We start from the raw sequence: 24801 nt of genomic DNA on the forward strand, positions 1-24801 counted from the left end.
ACGAACCAACGCTGGAACTGAAGGTACTTACCAGCGAACCGACTGAACCGATGCCACTGTAGCTGGGGGCAATCGGTGCAGCAACTTCGTGGCAACTTGCACTCGAACACCATTCTAGACGCTCCGGCGGGTTGACGCGCCAGCGGAAGCCGAATAATTCGGCGCGATTGCATCTCGAGAAGTGGAAAGTTCGGAATGACGAGCCACCACCGTCCACTCTCAAGTTTCGAAACATTCTTGCCAGATATACGTCGAGGATATCTGGGACGCGATTCGACCTTCTTCGATTTGAAATTCTCCGCCAGGAGATGCGCCAAAGCATTTCCTTAATAATCCCGGCTGAATATTAATTCCCCGGGGCGCTTCTTGGACGCGGAATTCTAATTATACGGTCTCGCGTGATTCCCCAAAACTGGTACAAGCTCTGCTTTACGTTACTCTTCTCGTTGCGTATTTTTCAAGGGACGTAGATAACGGACACTCGTTTAGAGAAGCATCGTTTCAATGCACGACAATTCAATTACCATTTAGCATTGTATTTCACGGGCCCCGCCAGAGATTTCTATTTAAATTCGTTAAACCAAAGAGCAAGAGAATAAGCGACTCCATTATCTGCATTGAAACACGTATGAAACGGACTTTTCAAAGGGAAGAGAGCCTTTTGTTTATCTTAGCCATTGTGTTAATTCGTAACAGAGGCTGATAAGAGATTTTCGCCTAAACGGGCAAAAGAATATATCTCGCTTGCATTGAATGAAGAATGGAAGCGTGCACTTTTGCAGAAGCTTGACTTTATCAATTCAAATCTTTGTTGAAGAGTGGCGCGTCTATCGAGATAAGGAGCGATCACTATTTTGTGGAACGGTTTTGTTATCGATCGCTCAGTCGACTTCGTAATCTCGTAATTTCATGGTTTATCAGTTTAGAAATGAAAGGATATCGGGGTAAGCTATTATCGGCGGGCAGTGCAAGGGAAACGGGAAACTCTCGGGGGGGTGCGCAAATGTCAAGAGGTTTTCCCATAATTTTTTAGCGAAGCTTTTCTCAAGGGATTCATTTGGTATTAATTTTAATTGGTATTAAGTTTAATGCCATTCACGTCTGGTTCGAGTGAAGTAGCGGTTATATGCCTCTTAAGGCGGGAATCCTATTTTTGGGCCCAAAAATATAGCAAAATTTGGGAATTTTTTTTTAAGAAACTAGCAATTCGATTCATCTGAACTTCGGGTCATGCTTTTATGCAGCCTTGAAGGAGTTGCAGGTTTTTTTATATTAATTTTTAATCGTAAATATAGGAGTTAAGCATGATCGACTATCATGCCGCGCAAAGTTCGCCGTCCGCTGGTGTGCATGATATTTATCTTCCAGGTAATCTACAACGGAAAAATGAAACAGTGTTTTATTTTATACATATGTAGGTTAAATTTGATGAACCAGAATATCGACAAGTTACATATTTTTTTGCTACATAAGAAAATTTGTGAATTTTGCTAGCAAAAATTAACGTTTGATTTGTAAACTCACTTTATTTTTCTGGAAATTATTATTATATCAGTCTAAATTTATTTTTAAACTGCAACTTCTACAAAGATGCATAAAAACATGGTCCAAATTTCAGGTGCTTCGAGTCTTAAAAAAGTTCTTAAAAAAATATCTCAAACTTTGCTATGCCTTTGGCCCCGAAAACTAAGATTCCCCTTAATACCTATGATGGTGCTAGCACCCTTGGAATACGCGAGATCTCTATCGCAACGTTTTAACTTATTCTCTTCATTCGTGATATAATTCATTTTCAGTTTTAAGATTCTGGAGAAACGGATGAAGTCGACGATAAAAATGTACCTACGAAATCGATGATTTATAGCCAGTTGCACCGCTCTGCTCTCGTTTGTGCCGAAACTGTAGGGCGAATTATGGCATTGATTTTCAGAAACAGCCACGCTTCGATTCACTTGCGAATCAACTATACCCTAATCGGATTAGCGAACGGGGGATTATGTAATGCTAGTTGAGCTCATCCTCTCCCTTGTTCCGGGCTTTTTATGCCCGGGTTTACAGGATGTAGATGCAATCCTATAGCCTCTCGCGGGCGCAGCGAATGTAAAATGAGAAACGTATGCTTCACGGTTTTATTCCATTTTGAATTTTCCTTCGAATATTTGCTCCGCGAAACGTCATGTTTTAAACATGCACACCTCTATGCATCGGGCAAACTCTCGCCAGCACTTAGAAAATTGGTCGCTTTTCAACTGTTACGCAGTTTTTTCGCCTCCCATCTTATACATACGTAGGAGTTCGTTCGAGCTTTGTCTGCGTAGGTTCTGGCGTTATCTTTCGTATTGATTGCAGCAAATATGAATATTCAGTGACGCACGATCATTCAAAGAAATTCCTGTTGCAAAAGTCGCGTGTTCTTATTTTCGAATATCTACACAGAGTTCTTTATTAGTACAGACACGGCGTTCAATCATTCTTATCAATTTACTCTTGTAATCTGTTATTGTCCTTTATTACACTGAACCTCTTTAAAGTTTAAACAAAACTGTTCCAGTGCTCCCTTTAAGTAGTCTTCGCAACAATGTTTCGACGATAAGCTCCTGTCAGTTAGATGAATAATAAGAGAAAAGACTGCGATACTTGGGAATCTTTTTAAGAGAAACCCTCAAATTATATTAATTAAAAATTGTATGCTTATATTTGTACATATTTAGACAACATTTTAAAAAAAATTAAATTAAAAAAACACTACCTAAACCTTGAAACGTGTTTTTCTCAAAACGATGTTTTTCGAATTGGTTGGATTTACTTCAAATTCGGTACATATCTGCAGTAGATGTCCCATTCTCGTTGGTACTAAAACTAAGTCCGTTTTTGCGAAATTAGACTCTTGCGACTTAAAAATACAGCGAAATGTTTGCAGAAATCGAACTCTATTTTAGACGCTGCCATTTTTTTTTATTTTACAGTATATCTCATTTAATCTAGTTCAGACGATAGCCACACTCGTACAGATTACACAAATTTTTAAATTTTGCATTTCAGACAACTACAGCCAATGATTTTATGTTTGTAAGGCGCTCTATTTGAAGCACTATAACTCCGGATATAACCACTATTTTTGCATACAATTTTTTTTTTATATTCTCTAAAGACTGACAAATAAAGCCACAAAGCTGGCAGTAAATATAATTAATGGTTTTGTTTTAAAAAATTCCGAAAGATCGCATCATTTTTCGTCCGTCAAGGTAGGGAGACCCCTTAAACTTCTAAAACCTCTGCTCTGATCGCTGTTCGTGGTTCCCATTCTCCTTAACTTTTACCTTCGCGTTCCCTTTACCTCTCTCCTTTTTCATCTTACCTTACTTGGCTGTTTATAATATTTATTTGACTATTATGTTTGCTACTACTATTACTAAGATTTTTTTTGTATCTATTTTGTAACTATCATTAACTTTTCTTTTGCTCTTATTTCTCTGCTTTTGTTTCTTTTAATTATTTTTCTTTTGCACTTCCTAATTGTCTGTTCTATGCTTGTGTAACTGCGATTTGTACTTCTTATAACAAAGTGTTTATCCCGTTGATATACTTAAATAAATAATACTAATAATTGCAAAAGTAACCTCAGGCTTGCTCCATCACGTGGTCTTCCCACAGCTTGCCTTCATATTTTTATACTCTAATCAGTGGCGGATTTAAGCAAAAAGGCCCAGGTGGCAAACGTTGAGGGGTCCATTTTTCGGGAAAATGAAGAGGTAGTTTACTAAAAGGGGGTGAATGTACAGAAAAATATAGAAACAAAAGTGCTTGGATAAAATCACAATTTATTTTTGAAGACAGGGCCCTTGGGGGGCCTTCTGAGCTGGGCCCATTTTTCGGAAAACTAAAGCGATAGTTTACTGAAAACATGCTCAGTGTAATAATACAGAAAAAGAATATAGTTTGGATAAAATCATAATTTCTTTTTAAGGATGGGGCCTTGGTGGGGCCTTCCAAGCAGGGGCCCAGGTGGCAACTGCTCAGCAGCCGCCCTGTTAAATCCGCCACTGACTGTAATATACGATTAAATGAAATTAGTAGGGAAAAATCAGCAAATAAAATCTATTTCGAGCCACTTCTGAGTACATGTATTCACAAAAACTGTGAAACTTGTTTATATAAATCAAAACCCGTAATACATACTCCACTTTTCATTTCCAATAATCCCCCATCGTATTAACCTTCCACTAGCCTCGGTATCTTTTTTCCATCTCCCTAATATTTAAATGAAAACGTCTTCCCTGTTCCTAGCTTACAGCGCCCAGATTTCCTAAAAAACATTTGTAAGAAAAGCAGCCAAAAATATATAAACCACAGCCGATATATTGAAAAGAGTTTCTTCCTCGCAATGCTGTGTTTAACAGAGTCGGGCGAGATTTTTATTTAAATAGAATTTCTAATAACGAATAAAAGTTAAAAAAAAAAAATGTCATTCCTTCGTTAACCCGAGTTAACATTATTCGACACATGGCGAATAATCTTTGAAACTTTCGTTCGTTATTAGAAAAATTTTATTTAAATAATAATTTCGCCGATCTCTGCTGCGTTATCAGTAAAAGTGGCCCGTCGAAGCGCCAGGCGGCTCGAATCGTGGCGCGGTACCTTGAGCCGCGCCTGGCCGCCGGGAGAAGTCTGAGGGGAGTCGAGCGGCGTGGTGGGAGCAGCGAGGAGCCTGGCAGGCAGTTGGGAAGGAGTACCGCGTGTCTGCCGTCTCTGTCTTTGGTTCAGTTGGAGTTCGGCGCGCAGCCGGTTCGTATCTGTGTGTATCGCGGCCGCGACTTCCGCCTGATCGCTCGTTTCTTCGCCGCGACTCGCGTCGTCGATACGCCGCCGTCGACCCCGAGTGTGCCCACGTTGACGTCTGTCACCGGGAACGCGGTCATCGGGTCGATTCACGGAATAAAGGTTGGTAACGAGCAGCGATTCGCAGCGTCCACGTATAGTTTCCCTCGGCGACTCGGAGCGCGCGCGTCGCGTGGTCTTTAGCGGCGGACAGTTTCCTCGGAGCTTCCTAACGAAATTTCGCTCCTCGCGGACGGTTACGCGCGACGGCATAGGCTGGCTGGTGGTTACGCGGCACGAGCGACTCCCTTTCGCAACGGTGATTCATTGGCGGGGAGTGCGTAGGGCCAGGTTCGTTTGTTGCTAGCAACGCGGAAGATAATTCGCGAGCGCAAACGTTGCGACGTAGATTCCTCCGAAATATCGATCGGTTGACGCGAGCTCGCCAGCCGACGATGGATCTGCGTCTTCGACGAACGTCACTCGCTCTTGGGACGCGCCTTCGTGGGTGGATAACGTTCGCGCGGTTTTTTTTTTTCCGTCGCTGACATTGAAAGCTTGTTTATCAGAAGCTAGGACGTAGTTGTTTATTTCCTCTCCCCCTCTTCTGCTCGCAAGAGAATTCGACTGCCGCGACGAGTGTTCCGAAATGAATCGCAAAGTGCGGTCGTAGTTTTCCACAGTCGATCCGTTGACACTTCTCGGGCTGTTTACAGTGTTGCCGGCCATTAGACGGGCCGCGTTTTTCGCTAGAATTATGTGGTGGGAACCGTTATGGGCGAGATTCCAGGAGGCTCGGTAGATTGCGCGTTGTGTCGTCGGAAAAAATCGGGGTTAATTATTGCCTTCATTATCGCGATCGGTAATTTATTATTTCGGACGAGCGATTAATCAGGGAAGCTAGGTAGCGCTGGCGCTGACATCATTGGCAGCTAATTCATCAGTGGCATGCGTATCTAGCGTGTATCTAGTGTAACGATGGACGTTCGCCGAGATGTCTGCTGTCACCGGTGCAACCGTTATTCGACAGTAAAATTCTTGTTAACAAACTCCCACCGGTAAAAGGAGGCGAAGAGTAATTAATCAATCTTCTGCCGTAATTATTTCGCTATATAATTACGCTGCGCTCGCAACAGGCCACGCTCGTCGGGCGCTCCGAAATTAACCTCGTCGGTAAACAAAATCTCGAGATCGAGATATTGGATTTGCAAAATTGAAGCTGAAAAATTCAGTCCGTTCCGGGACGAGATTTCCGGCACGCTTCGAAGTCGCCCGTCGAGTTTACAATTTTCCACTTAGTTAACCTTGCCCGGTGAAGTCTGAACAGGTCGAAAGTACGCGCGAATCGGAGTGCGCGGAGTGATTGTGCGTTGATAAGAGGACAATGAGAAGCATTGCTGACTCAGCCGGCCCGTGCTTTTAACATTGCCCCCTTTTTTTTTTCCGCCATCCTCATCGTTGTCGAAGCTAACGAAGTGTCATTGCTATTGACACGTCTCCTTCTCTCCCGCATTCGAGAGACATAATACAAAATACACGCGTGCAGGACGTTCACCCGGTATCGACGCGCAAAGGTTCTTATTTATACGCGCGTTAACGGGTCGCAGAAACGGACGGAGGTTACCGGCTCCTCGGGCTCGAAACTTTTCTTACCGACGCGGCGGAGGGCAAAGCTTTCCGCGTCGATAACTCGGCGTCAATAATTCACCTGTACACGGTCCGAGAGACTCCCCTCAGCTTTCTAAAGGCATCGGAAGCGGAAAAAGCCGGCTGCGGGGTCTCTCGAGCCCCATTTCGTGTTGCGTTGAAAATAAATTGGAAGCTCGACGCGCGACTAGAAGGCGGTACGCCCCGTGAATCGGTGCTCGCGGACTTTAACCTAAATTCTGTCCACGACGAAACAGCGAAGTTTCCCGCGCGAACGGGTGAGCCAATCGGAGGGGAGGAGTCGGCCGATCGTATTTGAGAAGGAATTCGCGTGTGTCGCGTCGAGGGAGGCAAAGCGAGTCGAGTAAGCGGGAAATAGCAGAGACGACCGGTGGACGATCATGGTGTGACTCGGGCGTCGAGAGAGATCTTTTCGGAAAGATCGACGAGGTCGACCGGTGGTTGTGTGGTGATTGGTTTTGGTGGTGGTTGTGGTGCTTGCTACGCTCCTGGGAGTCGGAAGCCCGTTGGCATCTGGGCCTCGTTTACGTCGGTTTACTCATGCTGGGAGTTTTGAAGCGGCGCTGGAAGCCATCGAAAAGGTGAGTCCTTCGTGCTCTTCCATGTAACGAACATTTCGCGGTGTCTCTTCGAAGGAGAGAGGTCACGCGACGGAATCGTCGACCGTTCTTACTTTTTCTCAAACTCCTTAGATCGTCCATATTGCAAATAATTATTTGTCACGATGCGATAGTGGCTCGCTTCGATGCGAACAGTAATAGGCTAGGTAAGTACCGCGGACAGCGCTGCCTCGCGGTGACTTTTTTGAAAAGTGGGATGATTAATCGAATGTGGTTGAATATAGTAGGGAAAGAAATGAAGGTGAAATTAGCGGAAGTTTTAAATGTTTGAATTTAGTTAAAAGACAAACTCTGTACCAAATTCACTGGACGGCTAGGAAACACGCATAACCTGCGTAACATTCAAACATGAATTCTGCAGAACGCATTGCGTTATTTGTGAAAGATACTAATCGTGAACGTCGTATACGTTGCGTGGTTGGTTGTACAAATATGGAGCATAAAAATCCAGAGCTCCAATTTTATAGATTTCCTTCTCGGTCTTGGGAAGACGAAAGAACAAAAAATGGATTGCTTCTGTGCGTTTTGTGACGTAAGTGTGGGATCAGGAACCCCCCTGTCATAAGAAGGGGTGCCTATGAAGGAACCACGGGGAGTTGGCATAGCCGTAGTGGTTAACGCTGCTGATCAGCACGCGGGATGGCTCGAGTTCGAAATACACTGGAATTTACTGCTTGAAATCCAACTTTTATTTAAATCCAGCAGTATTTTAATGTTATTCTGCCGTCTTTAGTTAAAACGTCCTATCTAACATTTTGAAAGAACCGAGAAAACTGAAGTTTTATCATTTACTTTGTACCGTCCCTATTTTCCTTCAATCAAATTAAAACATGTTGTCATTATTTCGTAACAGCCTAATATAATTTTTTGTAATAGGTGTACTGGTAGGTGATGTATTATTACCGTACCAACTGATTAATTGTTTTAGATAGGATATTATAACCATTTGGAAAGAAGTTAGGTTAAATACGTTATACTATTTATAAATCTTTACGAAGCACGTAGAGTTTTCTAACTTTAATTAAAAGGTAAAAGGCGCGTGGAACTTCAAGTATTTCAACATATCTCAAAAAATGAAAAAAAATGCTAGATAGTACAGTTTAACTAAGGAGGGCAGTATTGTAACCACGTACAACCCGTTAAACAATAAATTACAAAACGCATATTTCACGTTTGAATCTTAAACAGTTGCCGCTCGTATACTCCCAAAATTGAAAAAAAAATCCGATAGACGATGCGGAGATACTTACTTAGCCTACGCGGCGGCAATAGTGATCTTTACGTAAGCAATGAGTTTTATAATAGTAAATAGCGAGCTGTAACGCGACCGCGTTGCTAAATTCCTGCCAATATTGCACCGTACGAAGAAATTTGTTGCGGCGTTATTTACAACAGCGCCGTAACTAGAACAATAGAACAATGGAACAATAGAGTAATGTGGCTGTAACGAGAGGCAGCGTTACAGAACGAGCGGCGCGGCGCAAATAAACGGGCCGGCGTGCACTGCGATCCAAGTTGTCGAAAAGGTGGAAAAATCATCGGATAGGAGTCGGCGCGGGGACGCGTGCACGGCGGATCAAAGAATCTCGACGTTTCGTCATATTTGTCCAGCGACTTCTTTCCCCTTTCGAAACGGTTGTATCCTGTTTCGTGGGATCTCGAGGGTAACCGTAGCTCTCTATTTGAGATGTCGTTAGTCGAGAGGATCAGCTGCAGGGCCAAGAGCAAATACACCTGCCTCCGCCTTCTGATTTCGTATTTGTCGGAAGATTGCTTCAGAAGTGAACGCGTCGCCCCCTCGCAGGACCTTCGTAAAGGTCGCCGTTTCCTCGAGCGGCCACCTCGTCCCGGGACCCCGAAAATATTATTTCGACCATGGGAGAGATTTATTGGAATGGGCGGGGAGGAAAATCGAAAAGGGACGTCGGATTGCTGTCCCTTGCATCTGTCCCTTTAAAAGATGAAAGTCACTAGTGTAGCGGGTCGACAGAATCGATTTTTTTTCATCAATCAGTAGTCGAACGTCACGAAAATATGCCTACAAGGTCGCAGAGGGAAATTCGAAAAATTAAAGCGGCTGTAGCCGGTTTGCTACGAAGTAGCAGGTGGTGCAGGCTTTGCAATTCGCGGGCAATGTAACTAAAAACATATTCAACCGATCGACTTGGCCTTGTGTATGAATGTTTGTCAACATTTTCTTCATTGAAACCAGCTATTGGTGTAATGACATTATTTAAATGATTAGTATCTTTGCACATTTAAGGCAACATTTCATTGGTAAAAGTGAACTTCTTTTCGAGGGGCCGCCATTTGTTAAATTTTTAATCTTTCAACCCTTAACTGGTATCCTGGGGTCGCTCATGACCCCAAGCACCCAAAGTTCGATGTACAATTTTCGGTTGTCTAAGTTGGTAAACTGAATTTCTAATTAATTTTATAATAACAGTTTAACTTTCCACGCTTATATTATTTTCTACATTACCTAAGAAGAAAATATTCATAGTGGTTGCTCTAGTGTCGACTTCACAAATTTCTATGTCCTTTTTTATTTGGGGTCTGCCACGACCCCGGTATACCAGTCACGTTTGCCAAAAACAGTATACCAGTTAAGGGTTAACTTACAAATATAATTTTTGTTACAACTTTTTTTAAGTTTTGGTTTCATATGAATTCTGCAGACGCTAAGTTATCTTATAACTTTGTTATTTATCATTCTTTTGCGATAGAAAACATTCGTTTACTTACCTTAATCTGACGACACAATATCCTGAAAGTTTCAGAAAGATTGATTAAGGGGGTATTCTCGTCTAGAAGGCCAATTTTTTACCTTTTGCTTAGGGACGATGCACAAAAAAACTACACAGTTTTCACCGATGAGCATTATCCGCACGTATTTATTAATATTTCACTGAGTTGTAAAAAAATTTCAGCCATATACAATAATAATTCATGGAGATATGGCAAAACTTCGCGAAACAAACCACAGGCTATACAACCCGACAGAGATGGATTTGGAATTTTGGCGCCTCTGGGCTAACAAGCATCTACCGCCCTATCCATGAAATATTATCAAATATTTTAATTTAAAAAAGTTGAGATAATTCATCATTAATTCAACATGCCAACTCACATCTGAGTTATCGCTAATACGAAGTGAATTGTTTTTAAAGTTGTCGCAAGCTTCTGTGTTTAAACCTTTTCCAATTTCTTTCGCCTAAAATTTGTCGCTCCCCAAAATTTACCGCCTTACGCTGCAGCCTACTTAGCCTACACCCAAATCCGCCCCTGCGTTAACTCCTGCAGTTTATTTGTAGAAAGTTCTAGCGATTATGTATCAAGCAGCGCGCGCGACGCAAATACTAAGTTATTACAATATTCACCCGTCGAAATACAAATGTCGAATGCCACGCGCCTTCGTTTCAGCGAAATCCAGCCACTGTGCCCGTATTATTATCAACGCTGTAATCCGCGCAAATATTCGAATACGCTCCCGGCATCGTGAATTAGGATAACACTGGGCGACACGGTCGGTGGATCAGCGTGACATAATTGCATTTACGTAAATAACGCTCGGGCGCGGAGCGTTCCGCGGTTGTGTGCGACCAAGGCGATTGCGCTCGGTCCCGCTGCATAACTTTGCATGGTAATGTTTAGTCGGGCTAATTTCAACGAATTATCGTAACACCTGCTGCGCCGTCCTCCCTTTAATTAATTCTCATTAGGCTGGTCAAGCGAAAACGAAACGGGGAACAGTTACCGCGTGGACGAGCCGTCTTGACAGTTAACAATCCTGGTGGATGGAGGCACGGAACCAGCCACGGTAGGAAAGAAATCGTTGCCATCGAGGATATTCGAAGGTCACGTTCGTTTTCACCGGGGAATGCGGCGTGCTTTAATTTAGCAGGATGAGGGGCAGTTTTCGAAACGAGTTCGGGCAACGTGATCGACGACCTATCACGCGAGGTCGTTGAAAAGCGCTAGCTCATAACCGGCCGATCTCGGGTGTACGCGTTGTCCATGGGTTGAAGGCCGAAACATCGAGGGTCTGTTCTGGAGGGTAATTAAAACGAGACTTAGCCCGCGAGATCGGCGAAGGTGGCGAGCCCGCGATCGAGCGGTCTTGTTGACAAGTTGAAGGTCGGGAGACATTGTACCCCGCTAGGATGAACGATGGTACAAGTTGTACTTTCATGTTCGTTTCATTCTACGTTCGCGATCCTGAATCACGTTGCGGTCGTTGAACTTAGGTAGAGGCTACTAACGCGGTTGCTCGGTGGAACCAGGTTGACAGTGAAATGTCCTTGGCTACTTCAACCCTTCTGAAGTGGAAACCTGATGGAGCTTTGGACCCTTATAAGAGCAGTGTTTTAATTAAACTTAGTTTGACAGATAGGTACATTCATTTGTGGATGCAAATAGAACAGTCTGGGGTTCGTGGCTTTCAGCAGAGAATTTTAGGTTGAACTAATGATTCGATAGTTTTTCTACACCTTTGGGAATACCTGTTCTAGCTTCTCGAATTTCTCAGTTGAGAGAATTACTTAGTAACTGAGCAGCACTTTCTTGCCATACCTTGCTCCGTTTTAGATGATGTTTGGTAGGAGCAGCTAAATATCGGTGAAATTAGTTTCTTTCATTATCGAACTCATCGTATTTCCAGCGTTTTATGTTTTTCGTATTAAATGCTTGAGGCGATCTAATTGGCGCAGCAGCTTGATAACTGCTGATTAGCTTTCGTAGAGAACGAACTAGCAGATTTTTCGCATCTCGGGGACCGGCATCAGCTGGAAGATCTTAGGCTTAGGCGGTGAATTATCAAAGTCAGCTTCGTTTCCTCGACTTAATTACCGATTTCGTTCGATATAAATGGTCGCGCCCGAGTAATTTCGTAACGGTGTTTCGGGACGAAACCTGTGTTTGGTCAAAATGCTAACTGGTGCGCGCAATTCCGTGCGCCTGGCCCGAGAAATGCGCGCGATGCGCTTGAAATGCAAACGCGGCTGAAAACTAGTTCGTTAGGGAATTCAGCCGCAGGAAGTGAGTCGTGTAACGTACGATACAGTTACGAGGAGCGTTGAAAGAAATGTTGAGGAGAATCGTCGGATCGTGGTCGCTTCGAAGACAATGCAATTCTGCGCCAGATTCGCTGAACTTGTTTACTTATCTCGCGCAAATACTTCGGCCTTTATCTTCTTCGTCATGCAACTCCGTCGACGAGTCCAGATTTCATTAACTCTCGCCGGCTATATTGGAACAGAAAGTTTTCTTCATAGAACGTCGGCTCTCCTTCGTTTTCAAATTTCTCTGTGCATCTTTATTAAAGAATTAATGGGTAGTGCATCCTATTCCGATTCTGGCGCATTGGTGACGGGTAATCGCAGCCGCGGGGGTGGGAGTTCCTAGGCAGGTGGTGCCACCCGCCAAAGCAAAAGTCTCTAGATCAGCGGCCCCGCGCACGCAAAGTCCCTAGGATTTAAGAAAATTCCCTACACTGAAAGCAAAATCCCTAGCGCCGAACTGTCGACGCAAAATCGATTTGCGCGTCGAAGGAAAAGTTCCTAGAATCTTCCAAATTGCGACTTCCATGGAAGTCCGTCCAAAGAGGAGATATAATAAGAGGCGTCAATTCGGGCGGAACCTTTGAAGTCCTTACTTGAAGTTGGCATTTAAATTGGTTGTCTATTCGAGCGGAATATTCAAATCGACTAAATATACCTTACCGCAATTTGCTGATTATTGCCGAAGTTTACCGTGGTTTACCGATCATTGCCGAATGGGCATTTAAATTGGTTGTCTAGTGATTTCCCTAGTTTATGTCTGTCCTTGCTGAGTGACGCCTCTTATTATATCTCCTCTTTGGTCCATCGACGTCTACGGACGGTCTCGCGATTTCCATGGTGGTCTTAAGTCGGAAGATTTTAGAAACTTTTCCTTCCGCTCGCAAAGCAATTTTGCGTCGATACTAAGGACTTTGCTGCGAGCGTGGGTTGTTTGCCTGAATCCTAGGGACTTTGCGCGCACAGGTGACACGCGTTTAGGGACTTTTAGCTTCGGCAGATGGCGCCTGCCTAGGGACTTTCGAACTCAGCGGGTGGACCGTCCGTCTCCCGCCCCCTGCGGTACTTTAATGTTTCAGATACTTTAAGAGGAAGTAATTTTACTTTAATTCTGTAAGGGAAATGTTGATGCGATCGTTATCATGAAATTGAAAGTAAAATTGCGACGCAAAGATCCTGTAATTAGTTTGGAATTTTAATTTTCGACGATGTTATATTAATCTCGTAAATCTACTGAATCTGCTTTCACGATAGAGATCATCTTACGCGATGCTTGAAATATCTTTCATTTATACCTGGCGTGCTTCGATCTCTTGAAATATCGAAAGGCTTCTACTCGAGGAACGAGAGAGAAAAGATTCTCCACTATCGGCTCCAGAAATGTTCACAATCCAATAAACACTCGCCGCGGCAAATCTTCAGGTTGAAATCAGCAGGTACCGGGTCCGGATATGTATCCCTAGGTCTCGCCACGTCAGCGAATAGCCGAGCAAAATATTTCCCGATATCCTCCGCGAAATAATGTGCAATTAGACGACGAGAGTAGTCCTCGGAGTCCGGACCCGGCCGGCGGGTCGTTATTCGATAAAAGCCGTTCCTTTTTGCTCGGCGAGCGTCTCCTCGCCGCGCGGAACGGCACGAAACGATGAGCAGCGTGGAAGCGTTGAATGGGATTTGCACGAGGGCGTAATCTCGTTCGCAATTATATCTGTCGCGCGAGAGAAGCGTGCAGCTCGATCAGCCGGCGATCCTCTCCCGTTTCCGCGTATCCAGCCTCTCGACGGGAAAAGGGGGGGAATAGCAGAGGAAAAGGAAGGGACACACTGTAGAGAGATTGCGAATGGCATGAAAAAGAGAATATGGCGTCACGCGCCAGAGAAAATAAGGAAGGATCGTAATCGGGTTCCGTTGCACTCGGGTTCACCGACATGACGTTGCCTCTCCGCGAATGGAATAAGATCAGTCGAGAATGGGATGCATCATCTATAGTAATCTATACGGAGGGATCGATATCGTGTCTAGAATGCAGCTATCTTGGCAGGCAGTGGGGTGCGGAGAGGTGGAATTATCAGAATACAGGAACGCGGGGAAGAAAAGTCGAGGGATTCGAAAGGCGGCACGGACGTGTGTTATTATAAACAGAAGGAATGCAAATGCAACGGTGAGAATCGAGTTAATTACGTTAATTGGTAGATACGGAGAAGCAGAAGGTATATCCGCCGTGCTCGAAAGCTGAAACGTTGAACGCTGTGGGAAAAGGCACCGAAACAAAACCAGCGGTCCTCCATCCATTCTCGGCGGAACTCTGCTACCTTCCCCAGAATTTCATTGTGCTCGTACGTAACGATGGCCAGGTGAAATTCCGCCGGCGAATCTGGACGGCTCCTTTCTGCAGCGTCAATTAGAAGCCGTCGGGACGGGGCAAGAAATCCGCCCGTATAGAACCGCTAAATTCCGACCGAGTTTCTCAGCTCTGCCGTTGAATGTTTTTGCCGGTGGAAATGCGCCGCACACTCCGCGCGATTGCTCGGGCATGTCGTAGGCATTGTCTGCCCGCAGGAAAGCCTTCGGGTTCGATCCTTTGATACGCACGGATCAGCACGTCGTCTTGACGACGATGGTACCCCCTCGAGTGGCCGAGTGTATGCATATCCGCAAGAAATTCAGGTCACACGAGAGGCGAATTCGTCGCAAGGACTTGCTTCTCCGTTTCTTGCCGTGCAGATTCTAGAAACTGGGTCGAGCTAGGTTTTCGACGAAAGCGGGGAGTAATCGATGATGGGAAAGTGTCTGGGAGTCTGGTTTCTGCTTTTTATTCGTCGAAATGAACCGTCTGATCTTTGTTTGTGGGTATTTCCTTCTAGGAGACAGTAAGTCGAGGTGTAATTTATTCCAGCGAGCCAAGTTGGCAATCGGGATTTGCGTAACACCGAGCTGTTCTGTCGAAGAGGAACAAAGGTAGAGGCGCTCTGAAATAACAGGCTTTTAAATATTTCTCGAAATTTATGCAGCGGGATACGCGGTCGGCTAGGGTGTAAACCGTTGTTACGTCAACGGAATTTCTTTTTTGCTGGCAAGCCCCCCCGCTCGGTGCTGCGAACGCACGTTGGAGAGAAATTATGCAGAGACGATCTAACTTTAGAGTTTCGTTCTGTGGTTATCGTCGATCGATCCTTCCATGTCTTCAAAGAGACTTACAGCACCTTCGTCTACTTGGGAGCTTTCAATAGTGGCTTTCGAACATGCGCAACATTCTATTGTAGCAGATGAAATATATTTGGGTAAAAATTTGATGCTGTAGCGGAGGATACAAGGGATTAGAGTTCTATGGTTAAATCTTTTGACGAATTTTATACGCGAATGGAAGGCTGTAGCAACCTATACCTGATAGTTAGGGAAAAATATCGTGTTATTCAGAAGGGTAGATGTCCCAATTATTTTATTTAAAAAAAAAGTAACGTAAAGAGAATAGAGTACAAAAAGAAGTATTATTAAATTGGGACTGTTCTTCTTCTTCATCTTCTTCTTCTTCTTCTTCTTCTTCTTCTTCTTCTTCTTCTTCTTCTTCTTCTACTTCTTCATCATCTTCTTCTTTTTCTTTTTTTTCTTTTTCTTTTTCTTTTTCTTCTTCTTCTTCTTCTTCTTCTTCTTCTTCTTCTGCTTCTTCTTCTTCATCTTCTTCTTCTTCTTCTTCTTGTTGTTATTATTATTATTATTATTATTATTATTATTATTATTGCACATTATTCTACACGTTACGTTTTTATTAAGTAAAATAAATAAAGTGGTAGCAATAGGGACACCGGCATTAATTGGCACATCTACCCTATGTAACAGAAGTTTGGTCAGCCGACAAGTTGTAAGTTTCGCGGACCTATATCGTGCGGTGTAAAGTCTCGTATACATGCACCGAGTAAAAATAGCGAAAGCTCGGCAGCGGTTGCACCGATTCGTGTCCACCGAGGAACACGAAATTCCGCCAGCTAGTTGTGCTAAGTTTCCAACGTAGAACACATGCAAGTAAGTTGATAGGAAGTAGATACCTTACAGAAGGGTGATAGACGCGAACCGAAGGATGTTTGAACCGTGCACACGTTGCTCCGTCCTGGTCGCGAGCTTCTCGCCCATGACGCAGCGATAACAAACAAATTCCGCCGGTGGAAACGCTTTTCGCCTGCCAAACCGATCCTCCCTCTCTTCCTCTCTGTTAGTGGATAAATTTAATTGCAAGAGTCAGCGGGCACCGCCGCGAAGAATGACCTTACGACCGGCTCACCTTGGCGGTAATCATGCCTTGAATTATTCAAGTTCCTCGGCTGATAAGCGGCCGCGGATAATATATCGCTTCTAATTAGCGTTTGTCCGTACGAAAAAAAAGGCGCGTCCAGAGGGAAGGGGGAGAGAGATTCGTATCGTTAGATTAATTACCTCGGCAGGGAGATCGTTAGACCTCGAGGACACGCCGATTCTTTCCAACTGTATCGTTATACGTTCGATAATTAATGGTGGGGGATCATCGTGTTCGATTATTCGCAGCGATGTTGCAACGTTGAAATTGGCATTTTTTTATTTCCGCTACGCAATCTGGTGGCGAAAATTAAAGCAGTCTAATCGGGTGAGCTGTCACATGTAATTGGCAGTATTTGGGAATTTCGACTGTTTGATCATCGATTTTGTAAAAATTAACAGCCTATTTAATGACAAAAACGTTATTGCACTATTTTAATATTTGTGTGACACCACTCCTGTATCGCATTTGACCCAATTACGGAGCTTACTTTAGTAGATGGGGCTCTCACAGTATTTCCCAATAGCGTGTGATATAGCGAACGACTCTAGAAGTGATTTAAGTGATTTTAATCGGAGTGGTAAAAAAATGGAGCAGCATTTTCGACTCACCACCCGTTCGTATTCCGCATCATTTGATTCCTGCACCATTAAGTATAAGATTCCATATTGTATTAGAAATCGAGACTCCAGAAATCTGTTTACATTCACCTTATTAACGTAATGTATATACTGCAGCGTCGTTTTCAGGGTGCGTGCCCTATCTGCTTGTTGCGATGCCTTCTGCTTTTCCTCGTAAGGGTACTCTCCCATCGAATCACTCCAAAAGTAGGGCAACTTTGGGATTTTATTTAATAAAAAGTAAACTTCATAATGTTCAAAAACTTTATAGGTTGTATTTGTATATCTATCATTGAAAATAATAATTTTTTTATATTTTATCTAATAGTGCTGTCTTTTAGTGGTTGTAACTGTCCTGGTAATACAAAAAACTCTGCGGAATTTATAACGCCTTGTAGAATTATCGGAAATCAACAAACCAAGAAAATTCTTAAAGCTTATAAGATTCTCATGGAATCACCTAGGATCATAGCTTTTCGGCCAATCTTCTTCTTTGTATAAACATTTTCGTGCGTTAAGTTACGTTTTATTTAAGTTCCTGGTTCATACGTCTGCCAAAACATGAAACGATAGATGACGCAATGAACAATCTTATAAACGCAGAACTTTTTTCTCCAGAACAGTCACAGCCACCAACAGACAGCAGTATTAGATAAAATATGCAAACAAAATTTATTATGTTCAATGATATACAAATACAGCCTAAAAAGTTTTTTTTAACACGATGACTTTTACTTTTTTTTTTAAATAAAATCCTAAAAATGACCTATGTTCGGAGTGATTTAATGGGAAGTCACCCTTAACTAAGCTTTTGTTGTTTTTAGTCGCTATGCTCCCCACCGCGGGCACTAGAGTAATATTACTAGCATTCATGCTCGAAATAGTAGCCGATATTTGACCCACGCCTCACAGTCGAAAGCTCCTACGCATGCGATATTTCGTTGGACTGGAAACTCGATCGTGAAAGAAGCAGCGGTGCCACCTTCTTCGTGGCACGGTTTCGAGGCTCGTATATCCCCGTAGATGCGTTTACAGTTCTCTAACAGCGGGCCGTTGTTTGCCGAGCGGCGATGCACAAGCTCCAAACATAGTTTACGAGGATTCTGCGCCGGTTTCGTCCAAGTGGAACGGGATCCGCCGTTCTCCTCAGCCTCCGCGCCGTCGGTATTTGCATTTTCGCCTAGCGACGCCGCGCCGCGGTTAAACGGCCGCCGATGGTATTATTCCGTGCCGACTTCGGACGCGGATGAACTTATCCCCCCCTGCTCTTTTCACCTTTCCTCGGTGTTTGCCTCGAATCGCGGGTCGTATCAAAGGTCAGTGTGTACAGTCGGTCCCTCCGTTTAGCCGATAACACGAGGCTGGAATCACGAACAGGGTCGCGTGCGAAGTTCCGCGCAAGGGTGCACGCTCTCGCACGGAAACCCACGGATATAGATCGAGTTCTCGTGTTCTTCGAGGCCGGAGAAGGCGGTCTGGTTTCGAGCTTCCGTTTCTGCTCGATTACAGCGACGGTCGCCGAGGCTCGAGCTTCGAGGCGACCTCTCGTACGCTTCGAGTATATTCGTGCATATTTTTAAAACTTCCGAGTGCTCGTGCACGGTGCTTCGTGGCTAACGAGCGTATCAGGGGTGGATCGAACATGGGGAAGTAATAATTTTATCCTATCCGAATCTTTTACGGAGTTACACGCACTGGCGGATTTAACGGGCGGCCGATGAGAAATTGCCGCCTGGGTCCCTGCCCAGCAGACCCCACGGTGCCATCTTCAAAAAAAAATTTATGATTTTATCCAAACACTGTATTTCTGTTTTCTGAACTACTACACTTAGCTCGTTTTTAGTAAACTATCTCTTCATTTTTCAGGAAAAAATTGGCCCCTCAGAACGATTGTTCCCCGGGCTTTTTTCGTAAGGGGGTAGTTACATGGGTATTTCGAGGTCAAAAAATCGAAATTTGTTTTCACCGTTGTTTACGATAGCCACAAGTCTTAGAAGTGTTTTAAAAAAGATTTCATTGAAAAATTCGAAAAATTGCGAGAGTCACGGCGTAAAAAGTAACGGGCGGGCGGGCCAGTGCAGGTTTTTTTTTTTAAATGTGTTTATTTTGGCATAAAGAATAGGTAACAGTTTTTTTTTATAAATGCTTACTAGGTATAAACACAGCCAAATTAGCACCTCGTTTCAATAACAATATATTCTAGGTATCAGTCTCTAACGAGCGCTCGTACTTAAACAAAATATAGGTACTTAATTTTTAATATATGTTAAATTGCACTTAGTGTGCTTTCCCTATCTTTTCAGCGATAGAGCAGTTGTACTGTGTTTTCCCTGGAGAATTCGGCTCTAAACCAGGCAGGGCCAGTGCAGGTGAACGCGCCGCGGCAGGCTTTAAATCCGTTTCCCTCAAAACTATGTTTCTGAATAACGGATCGATATTTTTTGTTGAAATTTTAACTGGACCTACAAAACAGTTATCTCCGCGATGTGGAACTCGCTCACTAAGATCGCATTACTTTAACATCATTTAAGACAACATTTATCACAGAATTGCTTCAGTAAAATCCTTCAAAGTTGATATTCGTTGTATAATTCCCTGAATTTTTATTACAATTTTTCGACCGAGTTCCACATTGTAGATATTGAGTTAAAGGATAGGACTCATATACAGCGAATTTGTCTTTAGATCAGTCAATCAATCGGAATCGTGTTCACCACATGGAGGCGCGCATTGCGAAAGCACTCACTTTGACGTCTTTTATATTAATTAATTTTTAATATTTTGTAAACATTCTTCTTCTTCTAAAAGAGCAAATGGTTTAAGTTATTCCTGGCTCTACAATCTAGCCCAGAAGCAACCGTTGATTTTAGTTGTCTAAGACCCATGTACCCCCTTAAATTCACTACACGTGTCTCTGCGTATTGGCTCGTGGAGGTGTGTCCTAAGAGAAGTTGCTGGATTTTAGATATTTATAGACATTCTCTGTATCTTGGGAAAGCTCAAACATGCCTATATCCGCTGTGAGATAATACCCCAATTTACGTGAAATTATTATTATCCTGCTTTACCGAATTCACCCCGTGAAACGACGCCGTTACCATCGAATCGCCTTGCCCCTACGGTTCCTTTGCACTTAAATGAAATCGCAGAGTAACCGCGTGGTTTATGCATCCGTCTTTTATCTCGTATCACCTTGTTCGGGTCTTTCACTGTGATTTTTATGAATGAACTTGCGCGACGCCGATTGCGACATTCCACGGATGAATGGAAGGAGTTCAAGAATGAGCTGGCAGTGTCCTTTCCTTCTCTTTCCCCCCATGTCGCAATCGCTCGACCGGCCAAGAGGCGTTGTGTCGGGGTCGTTCTTTTAAACGCGGCGATGAATTATACCACGTGGAAAGAGCCAGCTCGACTTTAATCGCTCGCGACGGGCCATCGGCGGAGTTTCCTGCTCGTAGATCGATCACCGAGAGACGTAGGTTTCGCATAGAGGAGGGTGAACGCGGAGAGGGCAGCGCTGTTGGTGGGTGGTAACGTTGCGACGACGATTTAAGCGAAGTGACTCATGAGTACGCCTTAAAAGGTTTAACGGTACCTGCTCTCTGCGTGCATCGCGTTTTGTAGAATCACGTGGCCGTGCGCGCGTGTGCGTCGATGGGGGAGGTACTGCTTCCATTGTACGTAGGTATCTAATTGTTCCGTCGAAGGAATGGAATTTTCAGTGTTGTCGGTGGAACTAGAAAGAGGCAATGAACCACGATCGAATGTGACGTTTACAGTAACGCCAGTGGGAAAAGGGAGTGCACTCCCCGATGCTAGGTTCCCAAGTAGGCATTGCAAAGTAGGTATTTAAAATCTCGCGGGTCGATATTGAATTACACGAGACTTCTCGGCAAATTTTCGTAGCATAATCGGCAATAGCCCCGTGCATAACAATGCTTATTCTAGGCGCGCCGGGATCGAGTACCCTCGAGTCCAAGGGAACGATTCCACGGAATCGTAAAGATACCTTGGCAACGCGCGGCGCCCATTCTTCCTCTTGCTCTCGCGATTTACACGTTTTCTTCGCGACTTGCTTCCATTTCGGCTGGAAAGTTTGAAGGGAATGCTCGAAGTTGCGGCTCCCGCGTGCTCTTTACGCTTCTCGTGGCGCTCCAGTGGCGCAGTACCCTCCCGCGAGGGATGGCCGCGCGTTTCTGCAAGAAATTGAATTATCGCCACGGCGAATCCCGCGGCCGAGAGGCGACTGGGAATCCTTCTTGCCTCCCCTTTGTTTCACGGGCTTGGCCGGGGACTTTTATTCCTCGATAATTGACATCGATGAGCTTCGGCGCTCCGCAGTCGAATGTTATTTATCATTTCTCCATTTCCCCACGAGCCTCGGTGCTCTTTCGTGCCTCCCGAGCTGCACGGCGCGCCGCCGCTTCGATGCGTTGAATTATTGCCCCGGTACAGGTGCACCTGCAACCTGTAAACGCTCCCCGCGCACGGCTCTTCGACTTTTACATCGGTAGCTGCGCCGTGCATTGCATCACCCCGGGCTATTGCACCGCTCGAAAATGCGTGCGCGGTTGTTTCACGTGCCGCGTGCTCTGACAAAGCGACAGCGAACGGTTTGGAATGCTTGGATCGATGACGACGAACGCGCAGCTGAATATCAACTTCTTGCTCGCTCGTAACCAAGTTTCCTATTTGTTCGAAACCATGGTGAGCTTCAACCGTACCCTCGGCTGTTAGGTCCAGCTTTCAGTGGATCGGTGGCGGGAAAGTTGAGCAGCTCGCGAGGTGATCTTGAAATTTATTGGTCGCTATCCCACACACCCGTGACCTAGACCACTAAGGCATTAGGCGCTAGAGCGCAGGTTCTATTTCGAAGCTATCGGCGGCTAGACGAGAAACTCCAGAAATAAACGCGCAAGGTGCCGCCGCAGCGGCTTCTCAGCACTGTCGAATCCACGTCTCGATTCTGGTTTGAGAGTCGAGGTGACGTTATTTCAGTCGTGCCGCTTCGTACGCGCCAGTGACTAGTAAAACAGAGAGGAGCAGGATCCCGGGGTGGAGAGAAACGCTTCCTGCTGCTGGTGAGGTAAAAAAGAAAAGAGTGGTGGTCGTGTCTGTCGTTTCATGGTTAGAGGCCTCCCTTCATCGACCTCTTCGCCCCCGACGCTACGAGCCACGTAACCCCTGTCTAATGGATGCTCTTGTCACACAGTGGGTAGCGGTGGCGAAGGTACCGACTGCATTTAGAAAGGTCGTTAAGGACTTATTATAGGAACGCGGTGCGCTACCCGTATCTGGAGGGTGAGAAGTAGCAGGCTCCTCCTCTTCACCCTCGTACACTTGAACCGCCTTTGCGCGTTAAGCTCTGTTCACACGGCGACGGGCCGAGCCTTTACTCCTGGAATGTCTCTGGAACGAGAATTCGCATTACGTCTTAACTAGATTTGGGGACGCCGACGATTAAGGGGTCGAGGGAAGTGGCTTCCGTTGTCCCTGTTTCAACGCTAATAGGATTTTCATAGCACCTATTAGCGACCCCGCAGTGAAACACTTTCGCTTCTGTTTTAGACAGGAATTATTATTGTTTCAGTAAATGAGCTGCTGCTTTGGCAAAGGTAGACGTAGGAACGTTCGGTACTGTGGAGTGGTGGCAGTGAAAGGGGTATTGTTTTTTGACGTATCGATTTGTTGTGTGGACTGGACTGCAAGTGCAGTCGCGTTCGGTCGATGCAGGGACCATGTGTTCGTGAGTACGCGGCGCTTCTCTTTTGCGCGATGGTCGAAGGTGCTCCCGCGATGCCGCGTATTTATAGGCGTCATGCTGTTTGCTTCTGTATTAGCCCAATTTGCTCCGTAACCCCCGTGCCTCCGTGGCCACCCTCCAATTAGTAGATTAGTCGGAGCATAACGCCTCCGCCTTGTTGGCGCGATTCGCGGATTCCAGCCCCGCTGCGGCGCGCCGCGGGGACGCGCGATTTAACGTAACGTCGGCGAAACCACGAATTCGCCTATTTTTTTTTGTTTGGAGGAAACAAAAGCACGAGCGAGAAATCTGGGTACTCCTCGACCGAACCCGCTGCCTCGCGTTCGAGCTAATGCCTTGGCATCTTAACGAGCCGTTGTGGCTAAGTTTCTCCTTCCTTCGAGCTTCGGTCTTGTTCATTGGAAGCAGCAATTCATTCGGATTGCACATAATTTGTGCGATTCATATCGCGTCTCTGCTGGAATTCTTAGAGCCCAACTTGTTCCTGGTACCGTTTCAAGTTTTAGCCTAAATTTCTTCGGGCGAAGTTGCATTTTTATTTGAGAATAAAGCTGTTGCTGTTAATTTGTTGAATAAGTTAATCCGTCGTTCCTGTTTCGCTTAATTCCTTCTCCTCTGCGAAGCCAGTATTCTTGAAACACCTCCGTACTCTGCTTTCGCGAAAGAGACATTTTTAAGGGGAATGCAGCTGCATGAGAAGTTACAAGCGTGGCACGGTGCGAACGCGGGGACAAATGCATTCACGGAACAGGGAGGGGTGTTTTGATTTTTCTTGCAACGTTAATGCGTCAAGCGAGCGCCACCCGCGAAATTCCGTGGAATGGCGATGGCGAAAAGAAACGACAACCCCGGAGGGAACTTGGCTGGCAGGGTGCAGTTGCAGGAAAATTTTGTACGTAGAAATTTATTTCGGATAACGAAGCACGGCTCGGCAAATTCGAAAGGGCGAAAAGCGCGGTTGGCTGGGTAACGCGGCGTTAGGAGAAACGCGATGACAAATACTTCCTTGGAACGAAATAATAATATAACCTTTGCCGCACTGTCGGCAATGTCGCGGGATAAATGCTAATTAGAGCGAATAATAATAAATAATAGTTAATTAGCCGTTCATAGTTTCAAAATTAATAATTCTATTAGTTTACTATTTAAATGCCTAATTGCAAGCGGTAGGGTAGTAGTAAGGTAAGTAGGCATACTTCCCTTCACATCCATTACCTTTTAAACTACTTAAAAGCTTACGATTCCATTTTCTGAGCACACAAACTAGGGCCGCTTGAAGTCAACGATATTTGTGCTCCTCTTCACCCAAAGGATATGCTCCATGAACACTTCCATAAATATTACACGACAAATGAGCTCCAACAGTTTCGTCCCTTTCGTACGAAGGGAACATGGAGTGTACGTACTTCGCAGAGGCGACGACCTTACGAGTGTAGTTTCCTCTCGGGACGAATCCATGGGGGGATGTTTAAGGGAAACACATGAGGGAACCGGGAGACGCACGCTTCACTGCCTTGCGCCTTCGCTCGTTCCCTACTTTCGTGTTTCTCCGCTTTCGAGGCGGAACTAATAACCCCTAAATGACCCGTTACTCTTTCTGTATGAATTACTTGCACGGCGCTCTGTCTCGACTCACGAAATTAAGGGAGCCTTCGATAGAATTCTAATACCATTGCCATAAGCAGGGCCGTGCTTCTCTATAAAAGGCCTCAGATGTAAGAAATATTTTGGGGACTCAAACAATTTCTCAACGGAAAAAAGGGATAACATGTTTTCACGAAAAAAAGGATAATAATAGTAGGAATGAAGAAAATAAAATAAAAGAAATAAACAAATAAACATTGACATATTTAAGTATATGTATATTTAAAAAAAACTGTTAAAAATTTAAAATAGATTTTTTTATACTGCTAATAAGTGTATTAATAAGTAAACGAAACATTATTTACGTTGGACATTCCGTTTA

At 44.6% G+C, this 24801-nt stretch overlaps 1 protein-coding gene across 7 annotated transcripts in view; it reads left to right on the plus strand.

The window, feature by feature from the left end:
* Positions 1-4746: 4746 nt before the first annotated feature.
* Positions 4747-24801, plus strand: part of LOC143366420 (uncharacterized) — a 370747-nt gene continuing 350692 nt past the window's right edge. For all 7 annotated transcript variants that reach the window (XM_076807497.1, XM_076807498.1, XM_076807499.1 and 4 more), the window contains exons 1-2: positions 4747-4941; positions 6723-7067. In XM_076807497.1, the coding sequence (XP_076663612.1) occupies positions 7027-7067 (41 nt within the window). In that variant the 5' untranslated portion in view covers positions 4747-4941; positions 6723-7026. The remainder of the gene's footprint in view (positions 4942-6722; positions 7068-24801) is intronic.

Source organism: Andrena cerasifolii, chromosome 2 (genome assembly GCF_050908995.1).
Source record: "Andrena cerasifolii isolate SP2316 chromosome 2, iyAndCera1_principal, whole genome shotgun sequence".
NCBI lineage: Eukaryota > Metazoa > Arthropoda > Insecta > Hymenoptera > Andrenidae > Andrena > Andrena cerasifolii.